Source organism: Cinclus cinclus, chromosome 25, assembly GCF_963662255.1.
Source record: "Cinclus cinclus chromosome 25, bCinCin1.1, whole genome shotgun sequence".
NCBI lineage: Eukaryota > Metazoa > Chordata > Aves > Passeriformes > Cinclidae > Cinclus > Cinclus cinclus.
This window is the reverse complement of record NC_085070.1, coordinates 6,131,985-6,155,197: the sequence shown is the minus strand read 5'-3', so window position 1 is coordinate 6,155,197 and position 23,213 is coordinate 6,131,985. Positions and strand designations below refer to the sequence as shown.

The 23,213-nt window shown below is 44.8% G+C and overlaps 1 protein-coding gene across 1 annotated transcript in view; it reads right to left on the bottom strand.

Annotated features, from left to right (window-relative positions):
• Nucleotides 1-23,001, bottom strand: part of NCAM1 (neural cell adhesion molecule 1) — an 89,072-nt gene extending 66,071 nt beyond the window's left edge. The window contains exon 1 of the mRNA XM_062508614.1: nucleotides 22,938-23,001. Coding sequence (XP_062364598.1) covers nucleotides 22,938-23,001 — 64 coding nt within the window. The remainder of the gene's footprint in view (nucleotides 1-22,937) is intronic.
• Nucleotides 23,002-23,213: the final 212 nt, after the last annotated feature.

Sequence of the window (23,213 nt, the reverse complement as noted above, 5' to 3'; positions counted from 1 at the left end):
AAAATGTATGCAGCTCTTGGGAGCAACCAAGAAAAGGGAGAGGCAATACGATTTATAATCCAGGAAGAGGAAAAAACAAGGAAAATTCAAACTGAAATATGTTTTGGGACAAGAGGTGATACAATTTATTTATCTTCTATATTGTCTCTGTAGGGAATGAATATTCTGGCCATGAATAGGTCTCTTGTTCGTTCTGGGGCATCACAAGGCACAAAGTGCAGCCAAATCCTGCCCTGAGCTCTGGGAGCTTCCACTGGAGAGGAACAACAAGGAAATGGGGTTTGTCCTTGTGGGACACTGCCACCTTCATTAGAGTCACAGGCACTAATTACAACCCAGGAGCACTCCAAGGGCTCTTTCCAAGCAGATGTGCAAAGAATCCCCAACATTTTGGTTCAGTGAGGATGATGGACAGGAGGAATTTGGTGAGAGTGACTTGGGAATTCCAGTTCTTTCAGAAATATTCAATAATAATAATAATAATAATAATAATAATAATAATAATAATAATAGCGGCAGGAGTGACAGGTCTCAGTGGCAGCACTCCCTCAGTCTCTCTGCCTGTGGCACGCTGAATTAACATGAAAATCTCATTACAGAGGAAAGAAAACACCTTTGGCACGATGTTAAAATAGGTAAGAGGAAAGAAACCAACTGGAAATTCAAGTGGCATGATAAGAAAGATGCTTCAAATACAGCACAACCCCTGTGAGTCTTCCACACACACACAGGGCACTATTTATAGCAATTAAAAATCAATCAGAAACCCAAACAGTGGAATTCTTGCCCTGAGAACAGGCACATTGTGTTCCCTGCACCGAATCCTGCCTTCCTTCACAGCTCAGTGCTTGTTTTGTGGGCACAATTATCATTTTTAAACCACAATTTGCACGTCTGTCCCTGGCAGACTTTGGACATGCAAGGAAGCTCTGCGGCCTCCCCACACCTTGGGAGCTGGAAATTCCTTCCAGGATTGTGCTTGTCCCAACACAGAGCAGGGAAATCTGGTCCCAGTGACACCAGCTTGTCTGAGGGCTCAGAAATGGCTCTGCAGCAGGGAAAAAAAAATGGGTAAAATGAGCCAACTGCGACCCCAAAATGCTGCACTGGGCCTTCCCAAAACCCCAGGGATGCTGGGAGGGTTATCCCCATTCCCAGGGACCCCCTCAGCTTCCCCGTTCCATCCAGATATTCCAGGTCCTGACAGTTATTTCAGGGTGTGCTCCCAACCCCCTCAACCACACAACTTCAAAAAAGAAAAAAAGACAGATAAGGACAAGCTTCCCACTCATGGAAAATTCTAGCAACGTCACATTATTGGGGGGAAAAAAATAATAAATCAAATCCCAGCACTGCTAAAATCCTCCCCCAGTCAAGGATCGACAGGGATTTAAGCTGCTCACATCCAAGGAGAACAGCTCCGTGTGCCTGCTTTGGAGAAGTCTTAAAACAAGGACTGTCTGCAGGAGATGATCATTTAAACACAGGACAAACCCCTGGGATGCAGAACAAACCTCTGGGATTCAGGACAAATCCCTGGGACCAGGACAAACCCCTGGGATGCAGAACAAACCTCTGGGACCAGGACAAACCCTTGGGACCAGGACAAACCCCTGGGACCAGGACAAACCTCTGGGATTCAGGACAAATCCCTGGGACCAGGACAAACCCCTGGGATGCAGAACAAACCTCTGGGACCAGGACAAACCCCTGGAACCAGGACAAACCTCTGGGACCAGGACAAACCCCTGGGATGCAGAACAAACCTCTGGGATTCAGGACAAATCCCTGGGACCAGGACAAACTCCTGGGACCAGGACAAACCCCTGGGATGCAGAACAAACCTCTGGGACCAGGACAAACCCCTGGGACCAGGACAAACCTCTGGGATTCAGGACAAATCCCTGGGACCAGGACAAACCCCTGGGACCAGGACAAAGCCCTGGGATGCAGAACAAACCTCTGGGACCAGGACAAACCCCTGGGACCAGGACAAACCTCTGGGATTCAGGACAAATCCCTGGGACCAGGACAAACCCCTGGGACCAGGACAAAGCCCTGGGATGCAGAACAAACCTCTGGGACCAGGACAAACCCCTGGGACCAGGACAAACCTCTGGGACCAGGACAAACCCCTGGAACCAGGACAAACCTCTGGGATTCAGGACAAATCCCTGGGATGCAGGACAAACCTCTGGGATTCAGGACAAATCCCTGGGACCAGGACAAACCCCTGGAACCAGGACAAACCCCTGGGATTCAGGACAAACCCCTGGAACCAGGACAAACCTCTGGGATTCAGGACAAACCCCTGGGATTCAGGACAAACCTCTGGGATTCAGGACAAATCCCTGGGACCAGGACAAACCCCTGGAACCAGGACAAACCCCTGGGATTCAGGACAAACCCCTGGAACCAGGACAAACCTCTGGGATTCAGGACAAACCCCTGGGATTCAGGACAAACCTCTGGGATTCAGGACAAATCCCTGGGACCAGGACAAACCCCTGGAACCAGGACAAACCCCTGGGATTCAGGACAAACCCCGGGGTGCAGGACAAACCCCCGGGACACAGGACATACCCCAGGGCCAGCAGAGCATTCCCCACCTGCAGGAACTGCTCCACCAGTGTGTTCCATCAGTGCAGGACACTCAGATCCTCCCAGGATCCCCAAACACTCCCTGGGGATGCTCAGGAAAACTAAATTTTGGGCTGAACCCGCACAAAGATATTTGGATTTTCTGATCTGGTCACTGCTAAATGATTGCCCTGGTGAACACATCAGTCAGGTGCACAGACACTTCTCCTGCAGGAAAGGATCACTCCCAGCTCCCAGATTTTGTGTCTTCCACACCGAGACCACCCAGAGAGGCTTGCAAGTGTTGTAAAAGAACAGTTCCTCATAGTTCCTCATTTTCCTCTGACTAACGCTTTTCATATCACCTTCTGCACTTCAATAACGTTCAGTTTGTCGAGTTCCAACACAGCAGCAGCAACCAGGTCTGTTCTCCCCACAGCTGTCACTGTTACATTGATTTAATTCCTTTACCCAGGCCAGTCCAAGTGACATTACAGCAAAATAAATCATCCTGAAGGCAACTCAAGTTAAACCAAAACACTCAGGCACCACACAACATGCACAGAAGCACTAACAAACGTTTCTGACACTGTGCAGCATTAAAATTTCCTTTAAACAATGGGATTAGCTGGTGGATTTGGTGGATTGGATGCTCAGCACAGCTAATAATACCTTACATGACGGGGCAGAGCAGCCAAAGCTGATCTGTGATTGTCGTGTCCATTATTCCCTGGACCTGGACATTCACTGTCCTAGGTTACAGTGTAAAGGTGTGCCCAAAGTGTGTATTCTATCATCAGCTGTTGAAAACAGAGGTCTTATCTCCATGGGAGACATCTCCTGTTCATGGGCCAGCTGTTAAACCAGCTGGGGCAGTGCTCTTTATCTTTCCCACAACCTCCAGGAGATATCTCCTGTTAATGGGCCACTGGGTCCCAGTGCATGGCTGATAAAATTCCATCATCCCACTGGGAGAAGCTCCATCCAGGGGGAGGAGCCAAACATTTCCTACCTGGATAAAAATCTGGCCCCACCTCCCAGCCACGTGACACCCCTCCCGCATCAGAATAGGAACAACTTCAGGCTGCTCTTCCCCGAACTTTTCAAAAATACATCAGCAAGATCATTCACAGCTCTTAATAAGTATATTGTGCCTTCTAGGAAAAATATCTTATAGTAAAGAAAAAAAATCAAGGCTGTAACAGGATCAAAGGGTTTAGGGTTTCCAAAACCAGACTCTGGTCCCCACATGGGACCAGCTGAGCTCCATCTGCTCCTGTTTCAGGTTCGAGCACAATTCCACTGAGAGACACCCAAAATAATCCCAGGTTCAATGCAGAAACAGCAAAACCACGACCCTGAACCAAGCCTGACCCTCACATCTGGGGACAGATGTGCCAGGTGAATTCACACTCTCTCCATGCAGGGAGGGGAAAAAGGAATTGGTGCCTAAGTCAGTGTGGTCAGGGAATCCAAACTGCAGGTGCAATCTGTCTGCGTGACAGAAAGATAAAAATCAAAGCTTGCTAATTGAATATTTGAAGGAAGAGATTAAAATGTTCTGTTATAAATTCTTCTTTACAGAAAGCAGAGCTGTAGGCACAGTTCTCCCTTCAATCCTGCAGCTGCACGGATAAAAATATCCACAGTAACCCAAGATAATTTCAACTCTGGAGTAGCATCTACGTAATTCATGTCCAATCAACTCCTTCCTAAAATCAGCCCTGACTCATGAATGACGGGGGATTTCAGTTTTAAGAAACATTTTCTTCCCCTGTGGGAAAAAAACCACGACGTGTTGTTTGCTCATCCTTGTTGGAAATTCTGCTTCCAGCATCACATAATGAAGAGGAAGCTTTGTGTCACTAAAACACAAATTATTAAATATGTATTTGAACGGGCTTTTTTCCCCCCTTTTTTGTATCTAGTGAAGAAAAAAGCCAAACCCAAAGGACAATTCCCACAGAATCCAAGAACTCTGCCCAAGCAGAGAACTCCAAAGAGCACAAGCCAGCAATTGTCTGTGCAGGGAACAATGGCTCTTTCCATGGGATGAGCTCATTAAAAAATGCACTCTGGGACTCAGGGCTCACATGCAAGGTGATTTTGGTTATCAACCAGCACCTCCGGGGACATCCTCACCCCTGGCTTCATCACAACACAGATAATGAGCTGCAATTACAGCGAGACACAATTGAAAATAAAGAAATAAATTCCAAATTGGTTCATGACAGCGTGAATACAGTGAGTGAGCTGCAGGTTGTGTCTGAATATCTGAGTAAAATAGGATTTTTACTAAAGCCCTGCAGCAGAAACTCTTCTTTTCCTGGTCATTACACCAATGTTTTGCATCACTTGAATTCTCCTTTTAATCACCTGCTCTATTTCCCCTACTCTCCCTCAAATTGCTGCAAACTGGGAAAAACAAAACCCTCAAAGTTTGGTAACAGATGGCACCAGAAATGTGGGATCTCCTACATGCCTGGAAGCAGGAATTCAGTCACTTCTGTCATTTAGTGAACAGCAACAAAAACCCTCAGAGAAGGTGACTCACTGCGATCCTGACACACAGTTATGGGCAAAACAGAAGTAAGAATGTTTCAATGAGCCACAGTTTTGGGGTGTATGTGGCAAATAATGAGAGTTTTTAGGGAGAGAAGAGAAAGAAGCGTCTTTAATGTTATTTCACACCAAGCCTTAACCCAAATCCCTGGGATGGTGCCTCTGTCACCCCATCATCCCATCCCCATGCCTCCCAATTCTTTCCTCCTCACAAACACAAGGATCCACCACCTCTGCTTTTCTTGTTGGTTTTAAAACACCTCACTTGGCAAAAATTCAAATTTCCTGCATAGAGACGCCTCCTTTGCTGCACAAAGCAGGAGAGAATTACCCAAAAATTTCTGGGTGTCCACCCCATGAAATATCCCAGGAAAACCTGGGCATGTTCTCCAGGAAAAAAGAGAAATAGATAAATTTCATTTGTGCACAAGAACTTCTGCAATCTCTCAGCTCTCTCCATCTATGCCGGAAGTTTTCTCCCCTTTAATTACACTTTGCTCTGAATTAAGCTGGATTTTCCCCTCTTCAATAAAGACAATTTCCCCCCCTTCATCTTCATTTCTGTGCCAGCATTAAAATTCTGCTGCCTTCCAAGTGCATCCCTGCTAAAACCCTGACGTTCCAGTGATGCCATTTGTGAGCAATTTCCTGCCGGAGATTTCACATCTCGTGTTGCCCCTCACGTCTTCCCCACTCCCAGAGCCCCGAAACAAAGAGAACAGCAAGGAAAAGCAAGTTTGGAGCTGCAACAGTGATCCCATTGTCCTCCCGAGACATCAAAGTCCACGATGCAGCTGCTCCCGATGGGCACCAGGACAGGGAACGCGCCTGGCTTTGATGGATTGGCAATGGCACCAGGATTTAGGATGGGATTTTCTGATCCTGCAGCAGGAACCTGCTGAGGATCAAGCAGGAGCTGCTCCTTTTCACGGGGAGTCACTGCAGTGGCATCTCCCCCCTTTTATTTATTTATTTTTTTCTGCCTCTTCTAGGAAACAGAGGAAGAAATTCAGAGATAACAGGCCCAGCTATGATGGGAAACGCAAAGGCAGAGCTACGGAGATAAGAATTAACACTCAGATGGTGAAAATACACTAAAAAAAATGAGACTGATAGATAAAAGCGGTTGATGTAAAAAAGGAAATTCGCTGTTAATACAAGGATGTGAGTTTCCTAGTTATCTACAGTCACCGTTCATGCTATGTTTGGTTTTAGTTTTAGTTAGAAGGGAAAGCCAAACATTCCCTGGAGTTGTAAGCAAAGCTATAAATGGAAATTTCCCGGTGGAGCAGGTTTCTGCCGGGATTCCCCAGATCCTTGGTGCCACCTCCTGCTGATGCCGTGAGCAGGTTTTTCTCCTCCAGAGGGACATGTCCTGTAAGCCTGGACATGGAATAAAAATAAAGCTCTGCCACAGCAGCCTGAGAGCAGCCTGGGCCAGGTGTCCCCAGGCAGTTCAGGGGATTTAGGTTAAGTACCCATCTGTCCGATTCCTTCCACCGCCTTCTCCTGGCTTTTCTTTATTTTTATTTTCGCAGGGGAACAAGCTCCAGCTCCAGCCACAAACACTCGCCTCTGTTCCTGAACAATCCGTGTGTTTTAGGAACCTCTGCGGTGTCTGGAGAGCACAGGGCACACACTCACTGAATTGTCCATTAGCAAAATCCTAATTCCCAAGCGCTCTTATCTGCACTGCACCCCTCCCGTTATAACCCTCACACCCTTTCTTATCTCTGCAGGGTGAGAATTCCCTGGTGTGAAACTCGCCAAAGGCAAAAAAAAAAAAAGAAAAAAAGGAAACAAGTTAATTAATTGCCCTCTTGAAAAAAACCCGACCAACCAAACCCACAAACAAAAGCGAACTGCAATACAAACATGTCACTGCAAAGGGCACGTTCACTGCTCACTGATCCTGAGCCGTTTATTCACCTGCTCGTTTTTAATTAGATGTTTTTAGCCTTAACATCTCCTCCTTCTTCGCCAGATCTTTATATCCAAGCGGGAGGTTTGTTTTTTTTCTACAGCAAAAAATGCAAATGTGGGACGAGAACCAAACAGAACTCGCAGAGCTCATGGCAATCCTCAGTTGTTATCTTATTCCCATTTCTTCCATGCATTCACCATGTTCAGAGTGGATGGTCTGGGGAGTTTTTATCCACCTCTACAGCAGGAGTGGGAACATCACACAAGCTCCCATCCAGCAGCAAGGAATGACTTCATTGTTGTTTTCCTAAGCATGCAAAACAACCAAAAAAAAAAAAAACCCAAAAAACCAAAAACAAAACAAAAAAAAAAAAAAAAAAAACACAAAACAAGGGGGGAAGGACATGTGCAAAGCCTGCTCCCAGAATCCTTTCCCTTGCAAATTCACGAGCAGAGTGGTTTCCATCTGTTTTACAAGAATGTCAGATAATAAATTACTATTCCACCTTCTGTGCTGGAAAACAGAGCAGCAGACAGTGCCTGGAGTCCCCACCCGGCCCGGACTGCTTCTCCCACCAAAAATCCAACAGCCTTGGGTACACCTCAGTGATCCCCCCTTTTTGGGTTAATTTACAATCAGATCTGTGAGATCCAAGGGACAGCAGGCACCCCTGGGACAGCCAGGCTGCTCCCAAGCACTGCAGGCAATCCATGCATTAATAATCCGTTTATCCAGGAGTATCAGAACTTCAGTGCGCAGCAAACAAGAGACAAACGTTCAGGAAAAGGGGGAGAAAAACGGCAGCAGGGAAAAGTCAGGAAATAATGGAATTAGGAATGAATAATACATAAATCCCAGGATTAAATGGAATAGATGTAAATCACGGAGTTAGGAAACAATGGCATTAGGAATTAATTCAAAGCCAGGACGCATCACCTAATACTGAGTCACCAAGGGTCACATCCATAAATGTAAGTAAAAATTGATGGTGTCAAAAGGAAAAAAAAAATGCATTTAGAAAAACTGTCAATGTCACAGGAAGGATCCCACAGACTGCAGTGAGCTGTCCCTGAGACACATCACTAATTATGAACTGCAGGCCACACCAAAAACTGAATTTCCTATTGAGACAAGGAAAAAACCACCAAGAAACCCCAAAGCAGCCAGAGAATATCAGCACAGGGAGGCCAAGGCAGCTCTCCAAGCACACGAACTGGATTTCAGGCTCCTGCATTGCTGCAGTGCCTGCCTGAGCCCCTGCCAGCATCTCCAGGCAGCTTTTGGAGAGGGGAAACACAAATTCCAAATTCCCCAGGGAATGCACAGAGCTGCAGAAACCGCACACACACAGAGCCCCCAAAAAGTGCAGCCGAAGGAACCAGCAGCATCCCCAAAATGCTCGGTTCTGGATTTATCTGTGGCTCCTGAAAGGTTTCATCCCTCCAACCACAGCAGGAACCACTTCTTTCCAATGGAAAAGGCAGGCTGATCTCCCTGGCAAAACCATTTCATTCCAAACCCCTGCAAAGAACACAAGGAAGCAGCCAGGCTTTGCTTTTGGGAGGGAAGCAGAGCTGCACACTCACTCCCTGCAGGAACAACTTGTCTCGTGAAGAATTATAAAAAAAAAAAAAAAAAACAGATTAAAACACCCACGAGTGCTGGAGTCGAGCGAGGCCAAACTGCAGCACTGCTCAGCTCCCCCTCAGCCGAGAGGGAAAGGAGATCAGAGGAGGAAAACGAGGTGGAACCAAGCCTTTATTCCAGGTTTTTTTATCGTCATGGAGCATCCTGAAGGCTGAGCAGAACATCACATCAAAGCGTGAGCACTGCCAGCGCTCGGTGGCACAGGGGATGCAGGGAAAAGCCAGGAGAGATGGAATCACAGATCCTTGGGATAAATCCCTGCTCTTCCAGCCTGATCAGCAGGACACTGAAGGTCCTGGGGAGAATTTCGGCACCAAATTTACCAAAAGAACTCTCTCACGGTTATTTCTGCCCCTGGAGCTGGGATAATTAATTGTTTGTTCCCACCCAGTGCCCTCCAGCACCACCACACTGAAATCCCCTTGGTGTTAACCAGAACTGGCACTGTGCGATCGTAACCCACCAGGAATACTCGTTTCTTATCAGCAAGACAAGAATTTATATTTATCCTGGATTCTGTGATGGTGTGAGACACAATTATGGCACACCCAGCTGCCTGCACCAACACTGGCTCAGCTTCTACCTTCAGCAACAGAGGACGTTCACACAAAAAGGGTAAGAAAAACCTGGGATTTATTTAGAGACCTCTTCCCAGTGCTAAATATCTAAAAGATATGCTCGTGATTGGCCTACCCCATCCAAAATTCCACTTCAGAAGCAAGAGGTCATGAAGGAAACTATCACTGCACCCAGCAGACAAACAGATAAATATTGAGCATCTTCATCACCTCTTTTATGGCTCCTGTTCAAAAAATAAGTCTCCCACTGCATCTGATTTTTTTTTTCTTTTTTTTTTTTTATCAACAGCACAATAAATCAGTGCCATCTAGTGGAGTCCAAAATGTTAACCTGGACCACAGCTTCCAAATCTCACCTGTCTGGAATTTACAACCTCTCCAAGAGCCTTCCCTGCAGTGCAGGCAGCTGACCCATCAAACTGCATTTCAGCTCCCTCACCTTCCCCAAAAACCTGCAGGACCAACACCTGGAGCCCAGAACACACCTCGAGCTTCAGCAGAACCTCACCTTTAGAGCTCCTGAGCGTGCAGCCCAGAGCTCTGCAAACAGGGGCCAAAAATCACCAGGAACGTTCAGTACCGGGGAGAAAAGCCTGCGTTGATTCATAGGGACTTCCCAGCAGTTTAGGAACTAATAATGCATGAGGATGTTTAACACAGTGCTACCACCCCATTTCATTAAAGCACCCCTGTTAGCACTGTGGGATTCTGTGTTCCTCTGGTTCAGCCCCTCTACAGAGGGCACTGGGATCATTTCACTGCTCTAGGAAAGTCAATTTTGCCCAAACAAAACGGGAGCAAGCCACAAGTTCGGTCCAAGTCCCCTCCTTTGTGGCACTGAAATTCCAGGCTTTTAGATAAGCACAAAATGTGATTATTTCTCTTTCCATTGTTAAAATGCCATCTCTGCTTTTGGGGATTATAAAGAGTGCATCTCAAGCCCTAATACAGTGCTCAAACACCATTACTAACAAAAAACCCAAAATATGAGCTGTGAGTGAATTAACTGGCAACAGAATTGACCAACAAGACGTGGAGCAGACGCTGCAAGATCCCACCCCAAAGTCACAAACTAATTCCTATTAAGGCTTCCACACGTGCAAGGAGAGAACTGCACGCCCCGTCTACAACAAAAATCACCTTTTCCTCCCCAAACGCTGCTTCTGCGAGCTCCCACTTCAACAACACCCAGGGATTTTTAATTTACAGTCATTTACAATTATTCCCAACACTGCTGCTCCGGTGAAGAATCCTGGCTCACCTTCACAAGGCTCCCACTTAGCTCCAACGTGGGAATCTTTTGGGGCTGCCATCAAACATGGAAATGCAGATACTCTGAAAGGCTTCTGCATCTGACGCAATGCCAGGCAGGGATATTTTTAGTTCTAATCCATTTAAAGTGCTAAATTCCACGGGAATCAGCAGCACTGCTTTCACTCACCACTCCAACTGAATTCCTCTGGTCCCTACAATCTTCAAGGAATAGGAGATAAGAGAACCCTTCACCTGATAAGAAAATGCCTTTATCTTTTGTTTCTTTAATGATTGGAGGCACTTCTGCATGTGCCACTAAATAATAAATGGCACGCAATAAATCTTCTGCACGCAGAGGACACTGCAGGAATCTATCAATAATTCAGGGCCTGAACGCCCCAAACCAGGAGTGTGGGATTTGCTATTTTTATCTCCAGGCTGCTTTGGATGGAACAATTTAGGTTGATGAAGAACAACTCCTGGGAATACACAGAAGCTTTGGAAAAAAGGCACTGATCACCCCCCAGACCTGCCAGAGAGACTGCAACTACAAACCAGAGCCTGAAATTCAAAAATGATCCACAATGGCTCTGTGGTTTCATTTAGATCCAGTCTCCTAAAGTGAGAATTCCTCATCTAAAAATGGCTTCTTTTCACCAAAATAATGGGGATTTCAAAACTTGGGACTTTCTGGCACATTCATCCTTTTCTTTGGGGATTAACAGGTAAAGAGGAACTGAAACAGAGAGAGGTTATCAGAAACTGAAGCACACAGGTGTTAAAAACCAAAACAGGTTGAAATTCTTGGTATTAGATAGCACTAACAGAGATTGTCCTAAAGGGCAGCCTCTAGAGTTCTCACAACTCACACAAGGTATTCTTTTCACATTAAAATAATGCAGACCCACAACTTTGTGCATAAAACATTTATTTCTACTACTGTTTTATCAGCTAACACCAACCACTGCCATTGATAAAAGCAGAAATACCCGAAGTGTGTTTGCCCAGAACACAAAAAAATCCCAAAGCAAACACACTCCAGGGACTGCTCCAACATCTCCTGCTCCAAGTGCTCCTTTTCACCTTGAATATTCAATGACTCCTCAATAAAATCATGGGAAAAGCTGCTCCAGAAAATGTGTGCTTAGGGAAAAAAAAAAAAAAACAAAAAAAACCAAAAAACAATTCAAAGGCTGTGAAGTGCAGTTTTCTCCCTGGAAGAGAGATTGAGTGAAAAAATATCTCAGGTCTGAGTTTGTTGCTGATGATGTTGAGGTTTGCTGGTTGCAAGCAGAGGAGATTTTTGTTCTAGCAACAGAAGCTAAGTGTGAAACTGCACCAAATGTTGACAGATTGGTTAAAACCTTCCCGGAGCTAGAGCATCCAGCAAGGAAAAGAGCACTGTTGATGTGAATTTGCTGTGTTTTTCCCTCCCCACCCACTGCAAAGCATTAATGAGCAGCAGGTCACATTAATTGCAGTGTGAGCAGCAAAGCAAGGCCTGGGTGGAAAAAAAAAAAAAACTAAAAAAAAAAGAAAACCTAAAAAAAAAACCCCTAAAAAAAAAGAAAACCTAAAAAAAAACCTAAAAAAAAAAAACCCTAAAACATTTTCATATTTTCTCTTTCAATTAAAACCCTGGTTTTTTTTCACAGGGTATAAGAAAGATCAGCCCAAGACATTTATTTAAAAATAAATGGCCCTTGTGCAGATTTACACTGATTTTTTAATCAAGCAGGAATTTTTACTCAACTTGGAATTTTCATAGAGGTCCCTCAGTACTTGTGAGCAGGTGAGAAAAATTCCTGCCTGGATAAAAGCAGGATTTACCTCCTCGTGCCTGAAACTCTGCAAAACCAAACTGCACACCAGCATAGCCACAAAAAAAAAAAAAAAAAAAAAAAAAAAAAAAAAAAAAAAAAAAAAAAAAAAAAATCACACTTTTTTTTTTTGTTTTTCCAAGAATCAAATCATCCATCCAACCGAAATGCCCGTTTCTAGATAAAAATAACTTTTATTGAATATTTCACAGTATTTCTTGCTCTGGAGCTAATAGCCAGGCTGGCCTGAAATGGGAAATTAAAACCACAAACAATCACTGCAGCACTACGTTATTTTTGTCCATGCAGCACAAACTACTCCAAGTTTGCTTGTATTTCACAAAATATTCATTTTCCAGAGAAATTGAGAAAAATTAAGAGAGCAAAATGTCCAAATCCCATCCCCAAATAAAATACGATGGCAAAACCAGAAGTGAATCAATATGAAATTAAATCTCTGACGCTGTAGCTCTTCTTACAGAAAATTAAAAAAAAATTAAAAAAATTAAAAAAAAAAAAAAAAAAAGAAAAACCAAACTGTCGACAATAAATAAATGCACACATTTTATTCCCTTGGTGTATTCCAGCTTCCCTCGCAGAGATCATGGAGAGATTAAAGTGCAGGAGGATTTAGGGGGTGTGCAGTAATTCCTGGGTCTGCTCCCAGCCCTGGAGCACGCTGCACTTTGGGGATTATCTGCTGCAAACACAACTGCAACTCACTCCCAGCTCTGCTCTTTTCATTCCTGCAGCCTCACAATAATCAAAGAATTAAAGAAGTCCCTTGGCCAAGCAGCTGTTGGGTGTATTTTATTAAAATGCCACGCACAAGTGAGTTTGGCCCACTGTTAACACGGGGAAAAATGCAAAATGAAGTTCTCAAATGTCATAATTAGCCAATAACCAGAGGGTATTTTGCTCACTAGATCCTGGACAGCATGTGAACAAATTTCAAAGGAAGTTTTAAAATTGTTATTTTTGGGGTTTTCAAAGCACAACCAGGTGGGCTCTGATTTATCAGAGCAGTGCCACGGCTTGCACGTAATTAATATTAATGATATAAAACCAGCATGAGGATTGTCACTAAAGGGAAATATCAACACTGGCAGTGCTTCGTCTTTCCTGCCACACTCCACCTCTAAATACTGCAAGTGCAGTGGGTTTTATGTGCAATTATGAGGGAAATAAATGGGAATTGGCACGGCTGGGTTGGGGTTTTCCTCCTGAGTGCAGTGCCACAGGCAAAGCTCTGCTACACCACGAAAATCCACCATTCCCACCCCAAAACATCCACACACAAACCCAACAGTTCTCCCTAAATCACAGCAAAATGAACATTTAGCACAAAAAACGCTCTCCCCGTCTTGTTGCCTTTCCAGCATCACCAAATTACACAAAACCCCCTCGTGCTCCCCACAAAAAACAAAAAAAAAAAAAAGAAAACAAACCCTGAAAATACCATTTTGAACACAGAGAACAACAATAATCCCACCAAGAGCTGTGCTCCGGGGATTGATTTGCACAAAAACCTGTCCAGGTTCAAACCAACATCATCACTCAAGGCTTTTGGAGCTCCTTGGATGCCTGGATGGAAACTGCTGCTTTACAGAACTCCACTCCTGAAATTCACACTAAGAGGGAACTCTCTGCCAGTTTTCAGGGGTTTTTTTTTATTTTGTTCACAGAACAAGAAAAATCAAGCATAAAAAAAAAAACAAAAAAAAAAAACAACGTGCCCAAGGAATTGATTAAAAGGAGGAAAATTAGAAGCAAAGAGACACCAAGGGCTCCAGCAAACAGCTCAATAAACATTGATTGAACACAAACCCAGGATAACATCTCTGGATTTGGGGAGCACAGTGATGCTGCTTGTCTGAAATGCAGTTTTTTTTTCCTTGCAGAAAAAGGTTCTCCTCAGCACAACCAGGGTCAGTTTTCACCTGATCTCACCACACGAGCTGCTGGGGATCCACAATCACAATTTGCAGCCCAATTCCCCTACAGTTCCCCCTATCCTGCACTAGAACATCTCTATGTCAATCTGTGTCTAAAGAAGGTTATAAACATAGATATATATTTTATCTACCCATGTCTAAATAAGGTTATAAATATATATTTTATCTACTCATGTCTAAATAAGGTTATAGGTATCAATATATATTTTATCTGCCCATGTGTAAATACAGTTATAGATATATAGATATATATTTGATCTGCCAATGTCTAGATAAGGTTATAGATAAATATTTGATCTGCCCATGTCTAAATAAGGTTATAAATATATATTTTTATCTACTCATGTCTAAATAAGGTTATAGATATATATATATATTTTATCTGCCCATATCTAGATAAGGTTATAGATACAGATATATATTTTATCTACCCATGTCTAAATAAGGTTATAGATATCAATATATATTTGATCTGCCCATATCTAGATAAGTTTATAGATATATATTTGTTCTGCCCATATCTAGATAAGATTACAGATATATATTTGATCTGCCCATGTTCAGATAAGTTTATAGATATATATTTTATCTGCCCACGTCTAAATAAGGTTATAGATATAGATAAAATATTTGATCTGCCCATGTCTAGATAAGGTTATAGATATATATTTTATCTGCCCATGTCTAGATAAGGTTATAGATATAGATATATATTTTATCTGCCCATATCTAGGTAAGTTTATAGATATATATTTGATCTGCCCATGTCTAAATAAGGTTATAGATACAGATATATATTTTATCAGCTCATGTCTAAATAAGGTTATAGATACAGATATATATTTGATCTGCCCATATCTAGATAAGGTTATAAATACAGATATATATTTGATCTGCCCATTTTCTCCTTCAGAATACCAACCTATCACCCATTGGAACATCTCCACTGCTCACCAAAGCCCACGTTTCAACATCTATGGGTTGCTTTGTTTCTTTTTTGAGACTTGTACAAAGAAAAGGATCCAAAATCTTCAATTTTCTGGATTTTTTTTCACACGGACACAGCTGATTAACACCTCAGCTTAAGTTACCAAATAAAACCACGTCACCAGAGAAATTCTGTTATTCCCAAACTCATCCAGTCTGAGATTTCCCCTTCCCCAAGTTTCCCAAAGGGATCAGCCTTGTCCTGCTGTGACCCCCAAAGGAAAACCCGCAGAACGTTTGGCCAATATTTCATTTTATGCCCTGCGTGCCCGGGATGCCAGGGAGATCCCTGGGTTCCACTGGGAATATTTGGCATGGCAGAGCCCAGGAGAGGAGCAGAGAGGGGCTGCCCTTGCCCAAACGCCGCCTGGATCCCGCTGGAATGAACGGAATAAATGGAATAAAGGGAATAAATGGAATAAAGGGAATAAATGGAATAAACACCCTTTTGAGCACAACAATCCTGCTGCCTGCACAATGCAAACCAGAGCTCCTTTGAGAGGGTCATTAATATGCAAGGAGAGGCTGAGGAACCACCACGGAGCATCCCCCAAACCCGAGCTGCCCTCGATTACTGGGCTGTGCAATTAAAATAAATAAATAAATAATAAATAAATAAAAGCCCAATTTGCCAATATTGTACAAACACCACCAACCCCCCCCCCCCCCCCCCCAAACAACACCAACAAATCAAAACATCACCCCTGCCCCTCCTCTGTAGCACGGTGAAACCCAGCCTTGAACACCCCACATAGGAAGGAGGTGGAAAAAAAATGGGATTGAAGTTTTTGAATGCTTAATGCCCATCAGTCCTCACTGTTAAAAAGGGAATTTGCATTTGGAACTCGCTGCAAAGAACTGCACTTTAAATGTTTAGAGCTTTGGTTTGTTTTTTAATAAAACAATGACATTTACAATCCCACAGTTTGATTTCAGGGACAATTAACTAAATTCTGCAGGATTTTTAAAGTATTTTTAAAACACAGTTGCTTTTGGGACAAGAGATGTTAAACATCTGGAAAGGCCCATTCAAATTTAGAGGCAACAATTTTCTATTTCCATTGTCTAAAATCCTTATCACTTTTTTTCATCATTTATCATCTGCTCAACTCCACAGCTCAGCCAGGGTTCTCCTCTGGAAAGGACCTTGAATTTCAAGCACTGATTCAGCTCAAACTCTGCCCAAAATGTGGCCTGAATGTTTTTGCTTGGCTCATTTCTTCCTCTAACCCTTTATTTCACACAGTTCCCCATGTCTGTACACAGATTTACACACTCCCATTCATGTCTTTGGAGTCATATTTCAAGTTAATCAATGTAGTAAATAATAATTAACCACAAACCAGCAACAAACAATTAACATCCTTGTTTATCTTAAAGATTCAAGGGTGATAAATACCATGATTATTAACAAAGAAGGAAAAGTTAATTAAATATTCAAATAAGCTTCTATTATAACTATTTTTTTAAGAGTAGAAGTAGGAAAATCACAGAATAATTGGGGTTGGGAAGGACATCTTGAGATTTTCCAGCCCAGGAGGGGAAGGCAGGAGGTCACCAGGGTCTGGCCAGGTGTGTTCTGAAAGTGCACGGATGGAGAAGCCACAATTATCTCCACTCAACCTTTCCCAGGATTCATCCAAACACACACCAAAAAAAAAAATAATAATAAAAAAAAATAATATTTGGGAGGGTTTTCATATACTCAGGGAAGATTTGCTGTATTCCAGTTCGTTCTGTCACTGGGGTTGTGTTCACTCCTTGCCAGCAGGAATTCATCCACATCCACATCCCCTCGAGTCTCCTTCCAGTCTCAGCTTCTTCTCCCACCAACGATGCTCCTCCAGCTCCTCTTCCAGACTCTCCGCAGTAAATCCAGACTTTTTTTTTGCCACTGGAGAGCCCAGAATTGGACCCTGCACTCCAAATGTGGCCTCAGCAACGAGGAGCAGGTGGATTTTCAGAAAATTAACCTGATTTTAATAACAAATTTTACAGTACCTACCCTGATCTACCCGACAGCTGTAACAGTATTAAAAACTCAGCTAGATAAACAAACTACAAATATTTCTGATCAAGACATGATGAGACCGACAGTTCTGGAACAATTAAAGCAGTCAGGAGTTTCTTTAAATGGAATTTTGTCCTGGCCAATAATGCCCTGGTGCAGTGATGCACAACAAATCCAATGTGCTGCCCGTTTTAAGGAATCGACCATTTCAATGGATTGCCCAAATACCTTTTCCATGTTACTGTGCCCAGGTTTATATTCCTGGTATTTAATCCCCCTTGAATCTTTAAGATAAACAAGGATTTCTATTTCTGCAGAGGGGAGTTGAGACATTAATCTTCAGGCGCAAGAATAATTTATTTTTTTTTCCTTCTTCAAACCCAACAGGGCTCCATGACTTCTGCTGCAAGCACCAGATCTCCATCCTAATTATTATTATTAATATTCACTTTCAAGAACTCAGATAACTCCTCCTGTTCTTCAGCACAGCTCTATGTGACTCTACCCCACAGCTGCTGCTGCTGCTTCTTCAGAGGAATCTTAAAGCAATTTGCACTTGCTTTGCAGGATAAACCTCCCATTGTGTGCTGTTCCCCAAAAATCAGCTTTTCCAGCAGCTGCCTGGAGATCTGGAGCTCTCAGGGCTGTCCACGTCCCACATTTGTCCAAGTCAGAATTTAGCTGAAGTGCTCCAGTACATAAATTCTTGGGTCAAAAGCAACCTCAGAAGGCAAAGCTGTAACAGGGTCCAAGAACTGCTCCGAGCAAGTTTTCAGGATGGCTGTTTTAAAATACATCAGTCGGGTTGGGCATTTTAAAATATATGTCAGGTTGGGCATTTTGAAATATATGTCAGGTTGGGCATTTTAAAATACATCAGCACCTCCCCTGGACACCCCAGCGTGTTCTGGCACAAGTTTTCCAAGGAATCACAGAGCCACTGAGGTTGGCAAAGCCCTCCAAGGACACCGAGTCCAAGCTGTGACCAATCCCTGCCTCATCCAGAAATTCCTTGGACACCTCAGGGATGTGGAATCCAAACCTCCCTGCTGCTGTTTAACCCTTCCCATGAAGAAATTCCCCCTGAAATCGCTTTTCCTGGAACCAGACAATCATTAAGGTTGCAAAAGACCTTTAAGATCATCAAGTCTCACTGTCAGCCCTGCACCATCAGCCTGCCCTCAAATTCCACGGCCATTGATTTTCTGGGCACTTCCAGGGATGGTGACTCCATCCTGGATCTGTCACTCATCCTTGGGAGGTTTGGGATCTGCAGGCACCACTGTGTGGAGAGGGATTCTCTGCCTTCCCACCAATATATTGATATATAGAATATATAGAGAGATATGGAATATATATCAGTACAGAATATATATCAGTACAGAATATATATCAGTATAGAATATATATCAATATAGAATATATATCAGTACAGAATATATATCAATACAGAATATATATCAATACAGAATATATATCCATACAGAATGTATATCAGTATAGAATATATATCAATACAGAATATATATCAGTATAGAATATATATCAATATAGAATATATATCAGTACAGAATATATATCAGTACAGAATATATATCAATACAGAATATATATCAATACAGAATATATATCCATACAGAATGTATATCAGTATAGAATATATATCAATACAGAATATATATCAGTACAGAATATATATCAGTATAGAATATATATCAATACAGAATATATATCAATACAGAATATATATCAGCATAGAGAAGTGCTGGATTTTAAGTCACGCATTTATTTCAATCCTGATTGAATTTTATCCTTAATTTTTACCAGTTTCTCTCCATTCCACGCACGTTACAAACCCCAAACCCCAGCAAAACCTGCCTGAGCCCATCCCAGAGGCTCTCAGGGTCCCTTCTGAAGACCTGTTCCCAACGAGCAGCTGCATTTCCCCCCCAGGAACTGCGGGGCCATAACGGCCCTGCTGCCAAACCCTGCTCATTTCCATCCCTGTGCACAGCCAGCCCTTCCCTCCCTGCTAAGGTGCAAACAAAAGGAGACGCAGCCAGCCCGGGGCTGACCTTCACATTTACTCCTGGCATTTGAATGGTTCAAAATCTATTCGCCTGTTTTGGGTTTTTAATATTTTTTTAAATTTTTTTTTTTCTTTTTTTTTTTTTTTTTTTGTCGGGTATTTTGTGGTTTTGTTGTTTCTGGTTTGTTTTTGTTTTTTGGGTTTTTTTTTTGTTTGTTTTGTTGGGTTTTTTTGGGGGGGGAGTGTTGGGATGAAAAGCCACACATGAATTCCCCCCCCCAAAAAAAAACCCCACATGCGCAAAGGAACCATCCAGGAGAGAGGAGCTGCTGGGAGCAGTAGTTCCCTGCCAGACACACCCTCAGCCGAGTTATTCCCATTCTCCCTGTATGGAAACCACCATTCTGTTTCCTCGTGCTTTTTAAAATTCGATATTTAGGGAGTCACTTCGCATTTCACGTCCCTGGGAAAGGGCAGAATTGGCAAACAAAGAAATAAAAATCCTCTTTTCAGTGCACCTGGAAAAAGCTGCCATGGGGGCGTCAGATCCTCGAACCTTTCTCAGAATTTCCTGCACGAAAGCCACGACACAATTCCAAAGGACACAATTCCAAAGGACACAATTCCAAAGGACACAATTCCAAAGGACACAATTCCAAAGGACACAGCTTCTCCCAGGCTGCTTGGAGGCATTTGGGGAAGATCAGAATACCCACCTTAAGTGCAATGAACTGCAAAACCACCCCAGAAACCCACCAAAAAAATCCATAAAAAACCAAAAAAAAAAAAAAAACAAAAAAAAAAACAAACCAACAAAAAATACACAAAAACCCCCAGGACAGTGCTTTTTTTTTAATATCACCAGGTGTGAAAAATAATGAGAAAAAGCGCAGGATGGCCTTTTAAATGAGGAAAGAAACTGTGCTTTGTCTCTTGCCCGAGCTGTCCCTCTGCTCAGACTGATGGCAGCAGATGCAGGATCCCCTCCTCCTCCTCCTCCTCCTCCTCCTCCTCCTCCCCCAGCAATTGGTTCTGCTTCCCTGGCAGCCCATGGAGGAAATCCATGGCATCACCCTCTCACCCCCAAACAAACAGGAAAACACCCCCCCTCCCCAAAAAAAAAAAAAAAAAAAAAAAAATCCAAAAATAAAACAACAAACCCCACGGCATTCTCTATCCACGAGGAACCAGTACCCAAGGCAGAGCAGTCTATCCTTAAAATACATTTCTGGAGAGGAGCCAAGAAAAGTGAAGGCACTTTCAGCCTGGAGAGCAGCCACAACGTTTAACACTTAAAAAAACGGGTGTTCATTAAGTTACTCTTATGTTAAATGTCCTTAAAAAAAAAAATCTGACAAAACCCACACGCCAAAGATCCAAGATAAAAAATAAATTAAAAAAACCCAAAAACACCCGAACAGCCCAAGAGTTAAGTCGGGAATTTTCAAGTTCATGCGTTCAAGTTAATAGAAAACCATCTCTGTTCTTTAGGAAACCACAGTTCTCAGGATGTGCATGAAAGGAGAGGAGCCATCTGCTCTGTCTATAAATCAGCTTCTAAATTATCAGAGAATGTTGTAATTTTACAGCAGACTAAATAAATCATCACTATCACAGGCCACGGGAATACACACGAAATGTGGAATTATTGTAAAAGACATAAAAGACACGGTTTGGTTGTGAACCCACCCCACAGCTGTGCTCACACAACAGTTTCCTCAGGGATTCCTCACTGATAAATATCTCTCTCTCGTCTCCTCTTATATTAAAGCTTCAGCTTTTTTTTTTTTTTCCCAGCAGCGCAATCATAAAATAAATAAAATAAATATAAATAAATAAAACACCCTCTTGCACTGACATCTCCACAGCTTTCAAAGCAAAATTCCTTCTCCCCCATCACAGACCGGTGAGTTTAGCTGGGAAAAAAAAAAAGGGACAAGACCAGAGCATCCTTTAGGGTGGAAAGCAGAGCTGGATGTGCTTGCTGCTGCTTTCACCATCAACACTGCTGCTGCTTTGTTCTAGCTTTTTAATATTTTATTTGGTTTTTGTGTTCTCCGTTTTATGCTGATTTAACAGTTCCAGCTGTGCGGCTCCCTAGGCAGTCTCCATATTCATAATTATTATTATTGGATAAACATGTATTTGAGTGGGGCAACAGATGATACGCAGATAATTTTTCTTTTGCTTACTCCCATTTATTTCCCCTGGGAAGAAAAAAAAAAAAAAAAAAAGATAAAAAAAACCTCCCCAAAGCAAGGCGGCACCCGGTGTCCTCCCGGAGCTGCGAAAGGCAGCGCTGGCTGTGCCAGGGCAGGGAGCAGCAGCCTGGCAGGGTGTGGCCGGGCCAGATGTAGAGCAGGATACGGGAAAAGAGGCTGCGAGCGCCCGCACAGCACAGAGCCTCTAATAATAAACCTGTTATGTTGTGGGTTTCATTACAGCCAGGTTCAACAGCAGCGCTTTGCCGCCGCACAGCCGGCTCTGGTTCAGGGAGGGTGCTGTGCTGATGTTAAACAGGTGGCTCGGATTTGGCAGCAGCTTTGGGGACGCTGGTGGCACTGGTGGCACTGGTCCATGGCGACAGCGACTGCCACCACGAGAGCAGAGACAGCCCCGGCAGCGCTAATTGCTTAAGGAGATAAAAATCCTCATCGGGGAGGGGAGGGGAGGTGGGTACGGAGCCAGGGCAGGGATGGAGCACGGCAAGGACACAGCGACAGCTCCGGGGACACGGACGGGGACAGACACAGCGCCGGGCACCTCGCACGAAACGCGGAGCCCAGAGCGGCTGCCAGCCCAGCGCGGTGAGCACTGGCAGGCGGCGATGGCACAGCCAGGATGATCCCGAGGGATGGGGACAAGGGGCTGGGGAGCACGGGACGGGACGGGACGGGACGGGACGGGACGGGACGGGGAGCGAACACCGGCGGAGCCCAGCGCGGCTCCCGGAGCGCTCCCCGGGGAGCGCCGGACGGACAGACAGATGGACAGATAACACAAGGATGCCCTCGGAAGAAGGGACGGATGCCACAGGGATGCAGCTCGGAAGAAGGGACGGATGCCACAGGGATGCAGCTCGGAAGAAGGATGCTATTGGGGCGGGGCTGGCGCAGGTGTGGCCGCTCCATCCCACCTGCCGCTCCCGAAGCCGGGCGGTGGCGACCCGGGCGGGCACCGGCGGCCACCGAGCGGCCACGGCGGGGCCCCCGCTCCACCGCTCGCGCCCGGGGCCGCTCCACAACGGCAGCGCCCCGCGCCCCTCCTTTTTTATTATTTCATTTTTTTTTTTCTCCTCTCCCTCTCCTCCTTCTCGTCTCATTATTCCACCGCTCCACGGCCACCGCATCCCTCGCTCCCTCCCCGGCCGGCGGAGGGCGGGGACCGCCGGAGCATCCTCACCGTGAGCACCGAGCCCATTGTCCGCGCACCCGCCCGACCGGGGCACAACCCAACCCAACCCAACCCAACCCAACCCAACCCAACCCGGCCTCCTCCTCCTCCTCCTCCCCGCCGAGCCCCGCTCATCCCGGGGTCCGCCCGACCCCATTGTTCGCGGCGCGCCCCCGCCCCGCGCGCCCCGGCCGTACCTGCGGCTCGCAGCAGGACGAAGGCGCAGGGCAGCACGGCGAGCGGCAGCAGCATCGCGCCCATGGAGCCGCTGCCGGGGCCGGGGCCGGAGGGCGCAGAGCGAGCCCAGAGCCGCTCCCGCTGCCCCAGAGCCGCTCCCGCTCCCCCAAAGCCGCTCCCGCTCCCGCTCCGCTCCCGGCGCGTCCCGGACTGACAGCGGCCGCACCGCCCCCGGATCCCTGCGCGCCGCCCGCCGCGATCCCTCCGCCGCGACAAGTAGTGCCCGGCCCGGGGGA